Source organism: Protomyctophum bolini, assembly GCF_963924005.1.
Source record: "Protomyctophum bolini genome assembly, chromosome: 7".
NCBI lineage: Eukaryota > Metazoa > Chordata > Actinopteri > Myctophiformes > Myctophidae > Protomyctophum > Protomyctophum bolini.
In genome coordinates this window covers 44,802,856-44,815,014 of record NC_137868.1, presented here as the reverse complement: position 1 = coordinate 44,815,014, position 12,159 = coordinate 44,802,856, and the positions used below count along the sequence as shown (strand labels likewise).

At 43.0% G+C, this 12,159-nt stretch overlaps 1 protein-coding gene across 1 annotated transcript in view; it reads left to right on the top strand.

Annotated features, from left to right (window-relative positions):
* Window positions 1–9,837, top strand: part of LOC308318746 (dual specificity protein kinase CLK2-like) — a gene marked incomplete at its 3' end in the record, with an annotated part of 43,996 nt that extends 34,159 nt beyond the window's left edge. The window contains exons 9-11 of the mRNA XM_080768372.1: window positions 8,258–8,276; window positions 8,971–9,154; window positions 9,576–9,837. Coding sequence (XP_080624498.1) covers window positions 8,258–8,276; window positions 8,971–9,154; window positions 9,576–9,837 — 465 coding nt within the window. The remainder of the gene's footprint in view (window positions 1–8,257; window positions 8,277–8,970; window positions 9,155–9,575) is intronic.
* Window positions 9,838–12,159: the final 2,322 nt, after the last annotated feature.

Here is a 12,159-nt window from a genome sequence, read left to right as displayed (position 1 = left end):
GTTCAGTTTGCTGCTTCTTAGTAGTTTTTGCATGTCCAAACAGTGCGCGCTTACTGAAAGGCATGTACACTAGCAGCAAACAGTGACAGGGTGGGGGTCACACTGTCACACACAGGAAGAAAATAATCACACTGGCAATACTGAAATACAGAATGAAAGCAAGAAATGAATCAATAATTCAACATGTACTGTATGTATGCTACTTTACACGTACACGGGAACCATTTAACACAAATACAAAGGACTCGTGTTTACTTCATGGACACGGCTGTCAAAACCTATTTTTGCTGATTGGGTAATGCCTTTGCCGTCACATTTCACTGCTGGCTGCCGCGACTCGAGAGCAGCCCCCCAAAAGGCCTCGAGCACTTAAGCGCAGAAATAATTGATAGAACGTAACGACCATTCCCATAGAATAGAATAGACCTGACATGATTGATTGATTGTTTATTTATTTTGGTGTCATGCACACCTTGTGCCCGCAATTAACCCTCATGGGTTTATAAGACACCATTTCACATTTTGCAATTACAGCATGTTTTACATTACATAATTTATGCCTTTTACAGCGTGTTTACGTTAGATCTTTCATTATATTACACCTCGGATGTATACGGAGTGCTCTGTCTTCTTTCCCAAGCTTGACAGATAAAATCTGCTGCAACGAAAGTCCCTTTGGCAAAACATATCTCCGTTTTTACACAGTCATTTAAATCGAGGAAATCCCCACATATATAGAAGACATCTTATTAACCAAAATATCCCTTAAGTCATCGTATTTAGTGCAGTAAAACAAAAAGTGAACTTCGTTTTCAATGGCTAGATCACAGAACAGACAATATCTCTCATCTCATTAAACCTGCCAGTCTCCATGGCAGTGCTATAATGGTAATGTTCCTGAGCCTTACTTGAGCACAAGGAGATCGTTGTCTTTTGTTTAAATTATACTTCACATAAGGTTTTACAGTGTATATGACCTTTATAAGGCAGTAGGTTCGCAACTTAGGTTTGTACCATGGGTCCCTACACCAGTTTGCTTTGTATCTGGTAGAACATTGTATTTCTAATTTGTTGAACATTACATTGTAATCTATTTTGAAAAATAAAAGTTATTTTACTCCTGTACAATTATTTGAAAACTTTTGTTACCGGTACTTTGTACGTATTGATTATTATTATTTATTTTTTAAGTTTTATTTTCTCTTTTTTTTTGTTTTACATTTGAAAACTTGAAGTGGGACATTCGGCATAATGACTCCTTTTTACTTTTAGCATATTAAGTACGTTTTTATTTTGTACTTCTGGACTTTTACTTGTAACAGAGTATTTCTACAGTATAAAAAGTGCTTTTTTTCCACCACTGTGGATTCCCCCTGAGTGGGTTCGTCCCACAGTGATCCAGACCGACCTACAAGTATAGTCTACTGACTGAACAGGGATGCCACGCCATTATTAGTTTTAATTATGTCAGGTGAGTGTCACGATATCTGTCTGTTGTATACTTGTATTTTGTAGTCTTGTCCTAGTGTTTCCTGTTTTCCCCATAGTTACTGTTTCCTGTGTTGTCTCACCTCCCCTGTGATTACTACGTTTCTCCACCTGTGTCCTGTTAAGGCTCATACATAGTCTGAATTTACGGTGGTGGGGTGACCACCGAACTACGACATGACGTCACGAGCCGCGGTGAAGAGCAAACCACCGCCACCGCTCCAGCCCTTCTCTCTGTTTTTACTCACCACCGCTCAACGTTATTTCAGCTCCGGGTGGTCATCTCACCACCGGAGCGGTGCAGGTCACCTCACCACCGAAAATCCAGACTATGAATAGGCCTTCAGTCTCCCAGCCGATCCCAGTGTTGATTGTAGGTCTGTTACACCTGTGTCTATAGTCTATATAAACCTCCCATGTGTTCAGTGTCCCCTTGTAAGATTATAAGTTATTATTACGTTGTGTTCCTGCTTGTATACCTGTAAATAAATACTGGACTTGGTCTGCCTGCCTGCCGTGTTCTGCTTCTGGGTCCTCAACCTGACACGCACCGTGACAGCGAGGTGAAAGTCTTTTGAGCATCTTCATATGAAGTCGACATCATATCCTTGCGGTGACTTTCTCTCTGAGAACGAGAGCTGGATCCGTTTGACCCCTGCAGCGGCGGTCTGGGTCCTATAGTCGTTGCCAAGTCTGACAGTATACACACACACCGACCTTTTGGTTAACCCATTTAGACCTGCGGACGATTCTACAAAGGCCTTCCAAATCAATCCTGACAGTTTCCTGAAAAACCTCACGTTTCTATATCAGTCGTTCTCAAACATTTTCATGTCAAGGACCCCCCAAAATTATATGTAATTGGCCGCCGACCCCCATCTGAAAATATGTTGTTCCAGGGAAGCAAAGAAGCAAAGATATGAGTTAAAAAACGATGGCTCTGTAAGAGCAAAGATTTGCGCCACATTTTCACATTTAAAAATAAAAAGTAGCAGATCTACGTAGCACGGCACCGAGTGCCACACTACGAGCTTGTAGATCTGCTATTTTTCAATAGCTAAAGTATTTCATAATTCTTAAGACATCATTTTTCAATTTTAAAACAAAAGCAATCAAATGAGCACAAGCATTATATATAGCCAAAGGCTCTAACAAAAAGCCATCCTATAAAAATTAGTCTTTATAGGAGACTCACTTCAATGCATTCTTATCGGATTGATGGAGAAACGGACGTGTGTGTCAGCTGCTGTTTTATTGATGTGATATGCATTTGCACTGTACAGTTGTTCTGATGTTATATAATGTTATATTTATTATATTTTTAATATGATATGATATATTTATATTAATATTAGAGATTTGTATTGCTATTCACTATTGCTATTTAAAAATGCACCTTATGCTCCACAGTAGAAGCAGGCAGTTCAGTCTCAGTCTGAAAGACTGAGGTTGTGGTCAAAAGCACACATTTGACGCCACACATAATTACAACATACTGCAGTGCAGGTGACATTAGTTAATACGCTTGAGAGCACACGTCCATTGAGATAACTGTCTTACACTCTCAAAGTGGGTTCCAGTCTGTGGCTACCATGAGGGTTCCTTTGAGGGGATTCTAAACTCTTACAAGTCTGCAACTCCTGACAGTATACCAATGGGGGGGGGGAAAGGACCCTAACCCGTCCTTGACATGTAAAAGTTACACTTACAGACAGTGAGTCAATACAGTACGCGTCCACAAGAACAATGTGCCATACTAGAGCATAACTAGAACTGCACTCTGCCGAGTGCATACTTGCTTGTTGCACACTAGTAGGTCATAAATGGCCTACTAGTGCGCAAGCAGAGCGCGCAAGTACTTTCGACCGCTGGAAACTATCACATCTCAGTATCTCTGTGAAGGAACGTTTGAAATGTATAATCATTACGTGTAACTATTTGCTACCTAACTACTTTTTTACAGAAAAATGAATCATTGATATGTGATGAAAAAGAAAAGGTATATAAACTGAATTAAAATATATTATACAGTATAATTATTTTATTACTTATTGTAAATTGTCAATTGTTTTAAATGTATTTCATTTTGTACTATAGTGATATTAATACTAAATCATGATCCGAGTAATATGTGTCTCTAACTTCAATTTCTGTAATAATACTTTCAAATTTGTTGAAATATACATGATCTAAAATACTTCCGAAATCTGTAGTTGGATTTGTATCTCAGTGATGACGTAAGAGAAATGGTCAGCTGTGTAATCTGGTCCCACCAGATACCACATTACGTCATCGTTGAGAGCTGGGACCAGAGTACACGGTGTGTATATGTATGACTAGCTCTCAGTGATGACGTAAGAGATATGGTCATCTGTGTAGTCTGGTCCCAGCAGACCAGGCACAGATTTACAAATTACAAATCACATTACAACTACATACAGAGTATGTAGTTGTAATTTGATTAGCAGTATACTGTGGTTACTTGGTTCCAAAAAGTGAAGCCAAGTTTGTTTCAACCGTAAGTCTGTGCCTGGTTTGCTGGGACCAGTTACAACATTACGTCATCGCTGAGAACTGGGACCAGTTACATACGGTCCCAGTTCTCAGCGATGACGTAATGTTGTAACTGGTCCCAGCAAACCAGGCACAGACTTACGGTTGAAAAAAACTTGGCTTCACTTTGAAGAGACCAAGCGAAATGATTACTTGCGCGCTCTGCTTGCGCAAGTAATGACTTTTTGTTTTGTCAGGCCTCATTCACACGTACCAAACACCAATCAAGCAAATGTTTGGTCGTGTTTCTTTTTGGGGGGGGTCACCACAATGCTTTTCCAATGGGAGTCACATGGTTTGATCAAACATTTGTGTTTGATTGCTGATTGCTGGTCATGGTGTTCTGCCCCTCCCCCCCTCATCAAACAAAAATGTCTGGTCAAACCATGTGACTCCCATTGGGAAAAGCATGATTGTGGTGGCCCCAAAAAAACGACCAAACATTTGCTTGATTGCTTGTTTGGTACCTACGTGTGGATGAGGCCTCAGCAAGCCGACATCCTGTGGAAAGTCACAGTGTGTCACTGAGACGGGCGGTGTGTGATTTGATGCTCCGCTACTACTACCGCTATAGTGCTTTTTCAATAGCGCAACGTCCTGCTGCCTCTCCTGCATTATGTGCAATTTAGTAGCAGATGGTATGCAGGGCCATTGAGTGCAGTGATTTTACAACAAGTGAGTCCAAACGCCAACGATATCTAGAGATGAAGGGGTGTGTGTCTCTATGGAAAAGTGATGCATGTGTGCATATATATCGTTGCTGTTGGGAGGAAACCTCATAACTCCATTTTTGGCATAAATCAGTGCAATTGAACACCCTTTTCGAAAATATTGAACCAATGGAAAGTGTAGTAAAAGGTGCTTTGGGACAAAACCTCTGAACTCCATTGGACCCTCAAAATGTCTGCTAAAGCAACTAACTCCACCACCTCTCCCCCTATACATTTTGGAGTTATGAGGTTCATCACGACAGCAAGAGATATTGGGCTGTATTTTGCGTGTCTTATAAGTACCAGGTCTTATTACTTAACTTAAGACCTTGGAGGCGTGATCAATGCCATTTGGCTATATATTCCGAGTGGCCAAAGAGCATTGATCACGCCGCCTCCAGGTCTTAAGTTAAGTAATAAGACCTGGTACTTATAAAGACACGCAAAATACAGCCCTATACTCTCTAATGGCCATTAGGTCCATTCATCGATGTCCCTTTTCCTGGCCCTGACCTCATTTGCCCCCCCCCCCGATACAGAAACTGATCCCAGCTCTGCCTCGACGGACTTGTCTCCGCTTTCTGACCACATAGTTGTTCACTTGTCAGAGAGGCACATAAATGATGGGCCGTCTCTCCATCCAAGGAGCTTTGATTGACTTGTATATCCACTTTCCAAATGCACTCCTTCAACCTGTCCGCAAGGTAGGCTACTGTGTTATTAGGCAAGTCACGGTGACATAACTCACGGTCCTCTCCGAGGATCGGTTACGCCACTCCACTCCACTCCTCCTCTTATCTCCTCTCCCCGTCGTCTCTCAGGCAGGAATAATAGCTCGTACCATATGTTGTTTTTCCCTCTGAATTCAAAGATATTTACCATATCTGCAGCTTCTTGCTATGTGGGATATTATTATTTGTGTAGTTTTAACAGAACCGACGGCTGGCCAATATAGGAATCCCATGTTGCTGACAGTGCAGATACACTGAGACAGGCCACGTGGCGCATGATTGGATACATACGGTATACCGACACCGTACCGCTGACAGACCAACCGGCTTATTTACATTTGCATAAACATGACTATATAGACCTCAGCTATATGCAAATGTGATCCGCAAAGCTCAAGGTCAAACCTAATCAAATCAGAAACGTACTGTTATCTGTAAAATGAGATATGTGTGTGTGTGTGTGTGTGTGTGTGTGTGTGTGTGTGTGTGCCCTGTTGAAAACGGCAAAGCAAAAACTAAGTCATTGTATACACGGCAGCACCATCTACAATAACCCACGTCCACCGGACAAGTTTTAAGCTGCTGGATTCGATATTTAAGATAGGCCATTTTTATGTGTGTTTTATCAGGACCCTCCTATACACTATAGAGGCCCACATTCTAACTCCATTTTAACCATGTCACAGTATAGACTCATTGAAAACAATTGTGACGTCACTTATGATGAAGTATAGCCTCGGAAACCCAGACGTTTTTATTTCCAGGGAGAGAAAAAAAAGTCTGGGTCAGAGTCCACTTCAATTCGGCATAGAGTAGCGCAAACGTCGATCACTCTCTGCTGATTTCTAATCGTCTGCACCTTTGTTAAATTGACGCACACGCGCACACCCGTATACACTCACACACACACACACACACACACACACACACACACACACACACACACACACACTCCTCTCTCTCTGTCGCTCTAATTAATTAGTCTCATGTCCAGCAGCTGCGCACAGTTTCTTCCGGCGGATCCTGCCGGGAGCTGCCTATGCCATAGAAAGCATAGGTGAGTTCCAGGCTACTTATGAAGTCACTGGTGAGTCACCAGTGACTTCATAAGTGACTGATGTCATATGTGACCATGAGTCCAGCTCAGTGGCCTTGTGGTTAGAGTGTCCGCCAATGAAACTGGGAGGTTGGGGTTCGATCTCCGGCCGGGTCATTATACCAAAGACTGTAAAAATGGGACCCAATGCCTCCCTGCTTGACACTCAGCATCAAAGGGTTGGATTGAGGGGGTTCAAATCTACTAATCAAATAATTCCCGAGCGCGGCGCACGCTGCAGCTCACCGCTCCTTGGCTGCAGCTCACCGCTCCAAGAGATGGGTCAAATGCAGAGAACAAATTTCACTGCGGTAACGTGTGTGACAAAATCGTATGACTTTGACTTTGACTTTGATTTGACTGAGAGCCTTCCATCGTGCAACCTCCAGAACTTCACTCTTCACATACTAGAGCATGTTTGAAATAATATTAATATTCGAGCTGAAATGTATAGCCTAAATATGAAATAAATGCTTAAACATGTAGCTATAGGTGTAATGTTAAGAGTCCACAGAAGTGAAACTGTCAAGCCTGTTTTCTCAACTCGCTGTTTTCGGCAAGACATTACTCTGTAAGCCATATATCTCCCAAACTGGTGCGTCAAACTGAACAACCAATATGTCAACTTGAAGCTATGATTCCCTGCTTTCATAACGAGAATTCTAAAAAATTCCAATGGCAGTCCCTCAGTCAAATTTAGTCACATATTGTATTACCCACTTCAATCCCAGCGTCCCCATTCTGAGGCCAACATTCGGCCGAAAATGACAGTTCACACATTGTGAGCTTGTTGATCGGCTATGGTGTAGAATAACACCCTGGTTTAGGCCTCGTTCACTAACTAAAAGACACCTGTCTTTCCGTGTCTTGTGTCTTGTCCGTGTCCCAATGCATTTCCAATGGAAGTCACATGGTTTGACCAAACATTTTTGGTATAGATGTGAATGAGGCCTAGCCAGGGTATCATTCTGGAATAAAAGTATAGGCGTTAAAGCCAGGGTAAACATTCAGTAACAACATATCGACCTACAAGCTCGATCACCTCCCATTTTATATATCAGATCTGGCCGACTCCGGTCAGCGGGTTCAAGTGGCGAACATCTACCATACGGATTGGTCAAAACAATGTTTTATTCACACACACACACACACACACACACACACACACACACACACACACACACACACACACACACACACGCGGGCGCGTGCGAAAACGTATATATTTCAGGCCTGGCTTGCCTAGTCTTGTTTGTTTCCATCTTTCTCTGGGTTTTCGACCAGATCCTGCAGCATCCTGTCTTATTTGCAATTGGGGTCACTTTACTCCGAACAGAGGCATCATGTAATCTGCATGTTTTTTGGTGAGGATCGGTTTCCTGTCCTCTCAGGTTGAAGAACGTACGGCAGATCCTCTTTCTCTCCTCCAACCTTTTCCTTCCCCTTTTCCAACTGCCCTCGACTCTCCTTTCATCTGCTCAATATCTCTCTCTCTCTCTCTCTCTCTCTCTCTCAGCTGTGTTCTTAGTTACATTTGCAGTTGTCTAAAATTGGACTTGCGCGCGACCACGCTACCTGTCGGTGTTCGGTTGAAGACAGCGGACGTGTGTATCTGTGCGTGTGTGTCGTGCGTGCGGGCGCATTTGCGGACACGTGTGTAAATTGCCTTTGTCCTGCAGAGGAATGCAGAGATGGCTGGTACTATATGTACAAACTAGAGTAATAGAATCATATAGTTCATTGATAAACATAACATCTAAACGAATTTTAACTGACTTTGATGAATTGAACATGGTGGACCCTGTTGTAAACAATTGTAATGCTTAATTGGGCCGTCCACTCACAGTTAACAGTCTTTGTATTGAGTTTGTGCTTGAAATGTACTGTGATTCTGCAAACTGTTAGTAAATATTTCAATCAATCAATCAAAAAAAGTCCAGCTAGAAAAAGCCTGAACTAATTCATCAACATGTCCTTTGTGTGTGTGTGTGTGTGTGTGTGTGTGTGTGTGTGTGTGTGTGTGTGTGTGTGTGTGCGCGCGCGCGTACATGCACGCGTGCTGGGTGTTGTAATCTCAGGATTGCTACCAAACTCCTCGTTAAGTATTAATGCCGGACACAGGTGCCAAATGTGGTGACTACATTTGGCCTTAGGCTACCTGTGTGTGTGCGTGTGTATGTGTGTCTGTGTGTGTGTGTGTGTGTGTGTGTGTGTGTGTGTGTGTGTGGGTGTCAGAACTGACGTCCACAGGACAGAGTGGAGGAAGCTATAGCCAGGGGGGGGGGGGGGGGGGGGGTGAGGGTGAGGGAGGTTTCGGAGGAAGTGCCAGCAGCTCTTGCAACAGTAATGAATCTCCTGTGTGGTGAGAGTGAGTGAACACGGCGAGGAGCAGGAGAGTTCCACTCCTCCTCCGTCCGTCCTTCCACCATGAGGCCACACCGAGGACCCATGTGTCTCCACGCTGCTGCTGCTGCTGCTGGTGGTGGTGCCACCGCCACTGGCCCGACCGGTTTGGTGACTGGAAACCGGCAAACCGAAGAAGACGAGCGTCTGTCCTCCTCCTCGCCGTCCTTCCTGTGGGAGTTCTAGTTTTTTTTTTTTTTTTTGGGGGGTGGTGTTGTTGGCAGGTCATTCTAATAGTCTCTGCGGTATTCTTCCTTCCCCCGACGGAGTGAATTGGAAGAAGAGATCGGGAGACGGCTGGTGAATTAAGGGAAGAAGAGAGAGGGAGACGTTATATGAACGGGAGAGAGGCCTATCTATTCCACGAAAGTATACCACAAGTACATTCTTCTATACAACTCTTACTATACTATACTGTACTGGCTGCCGCCACTACAGCGCACCGCTGTTATCAAACACTGCCATGTGATCTGAGCTCTATCTCTCTCTGTTCGCCTGTTCCACACAGGTTCCAATTGGTTCCGCTCCAACTGGTATATAGTCTTGTCACACCGGCGTGTGTTTGTGGAGTGACCCGTTCACCGTACCTTGAAGATGTGTTGTGAGCGCGCGAGACAGCGAGAGGCTTGATCTGAGGTTGTTGTTGTTTGTTCCAAAAATGGACCCTCCAGCTGCCGTCGGCGTCATCCCCCCCAAGTTCGAGGTGGACGCGGACCTGGGCATCACTCTGTTCTTCGTCTTGGTGATGTGCCTGTTCCTGCTGGTCATGATCGTCCGCTGCGCCCAGCTGGTGCTGGACCCGTACAGCGCCATCTCCGTCAGCATGTACCAGGACGAGGATCAGACGGCGGACTAGCGGGACGGACGGTCGACTGACTGACCGGACCCGCCGCGTGTAACAGATTCTATACACGACGTTGTTCTTTTTTTTCTGTTTTCGTGGGAAAAACTGTCTCCTCCTGCTCAGAACGTCTTGTCCACTATACGATACAGCTGTTGATTTGTTACCTTTTTAAAGGTATTTTTTTTCCCCAAAAAACTAACAAAAACTAAGTCAACAAGGACGTTTTCGCTTTTGTATACTATATATTTTTTTATTATAATGCATAGGCTTATTTTTTTTTTCATCATGTATGAGAGTCTACTTTCCCTTTTGCGTTGTCTTTTCTTCACCAGAACTTCTTTGGTATACCGGTTGGAACAGCCATACGGTCCCGATTGGGATTTATGTGCGGTGCCATGGTGGCGACGCGGCAAATTGTCCTTTATATAGCGATCGAAGAATGTCTGCATTTATTTTCACACGGACGGTGAAGAAGAGAGACTGACAAGTGAGCCAGGGGCAGAGAGGAGCAAAGAGCAACGCAGGTCTCCAGAAAGAATAGCTCGGTCTATTCACATAAAACGCCATTTTGGTAATAACTTCCTATTATACTTCCGGGCCTCTTCCGACTTCCTTCACAGATGTTACAGATGACACTAATTGAGGCTCTGTTCCATTTGGTGGTACTTCACAGACCTTTTAATTTCAAGGGCCCCCATAACTCTGAGAGTGACACATGGAGCCAAATGGACCCATTTGGTTCCATTTGCACTCTCAGAGTCACACACTCGGTCCGTACGGGCCATTAGGAACCCACTCAAGGACACTTTGAGACCCACTGGTGTGTAGCAGAGTGTTTCCAGTGAGCCAACATGCACAGTTGCAGCACCCTGACTCCGTTTGACCAGAATGGAAGAGACCCTTAAGGCCAATGGTGTTACCGATGAATGCTAATTAATCATTAGTATCATCGGTAACACCTTTTGAAGGAAGTCGGAAGAGGCCCAGAAGTATAGGAAGAGTTCTTTCCGAAATGGCATTATGTGCATATAAGCCTATTGAACTGTGCTATTAATGCCACAGTAGTGCAACCGATTATTGTCATATTTAACAAATAATAAAAGAGTACTGAGAAAGTTAATGGACTTACAAGTGCTCACATTGATAACATTATAATGTTGAACAGATATTATAGGGAGTATTCTTGGTGGTTCCCACACTGCGTGCGAAAAGTCCATGTGTGCCTTGGCCTTTTTTTGACAACCACAAATTATTGCAATATGGAACTATTGCAACTACAGTACACAAAAGGTTTTCTAATTTACTATAGAAGTACTTTGTGTTCTTTCCCAATAGAGAGGCAAATTATACACCCTAACTATATACTATAATATATATATATATAGTAGACTAGACCAGTAGTTTACATTTGAGTAACTTTAGTTAAGACAATTTAATGTTTACAGAGTGATAAGATTATATTTTAGAGGACATTTGCACGGATATGAATACAGGAGTGCCTTGATATTTTGACTTGCCCTTTGGTGTGCCTTTGGTCCAAAACATTTCAAACCCACTGGTTCAGAACCAGTACACAGTGACGGACAATCGAATACTGTTGTTGATTTAATTGTATTATTGCCAAGTAATTCAGCTCAGGTTGGTGAGGCTTGATTGACTGAATAACAACAGTATAGTAACCTATTTACAACTATTACTCGTAAAAGTAAGCGTGACATTTTTATTTATTTATTTATTACATAAAATATTAATATGAATAATAGCGCATGTTGAAAGTTTCTACAGAGGGTGTAATATCATGCATTGCTATAATTCAATATGAAAGTTAAATTCTACAATGAACTTGAATAACTATATGGGTCACACGTCTTCCCAGGAAGAACAGCTTGCGGACTGCAGGCTGCTGTAGTATAGCCAACGTCCTCTGCTTTGCCGTGGTTTGTCTGTCAGCTGGGAGTGTTAATAAGGGTGGGAGGAGTGAAGGATGTACTATACTCCTACAGCCTCCTCGCTGGTACAGTTATATAGGCGAGTCAGTAGAATACAAAATGGAAATGTGTGTGGGGAGTAGGGCTCCAACGATTCATCGATTAATCGTAATCGAATCGATTATTCAATTAGTCGTCAACTAATTTAGTGATCTATTAATCGAATCGGCGACTAATCACTAGTTTTTTTTGCAATTTATCATAGGTGATTTCCATGCACTTGACCATAGTTTTTAACCATCGCTTTTCCAGTGTTAAGTGTAAGTGAAGTAAACGAAAAGTGAGCCAGCTCTCTTCCCTTATACAATCTGGGTGATAGTTGCACAGTAGCGACTGCAAAGCAAAA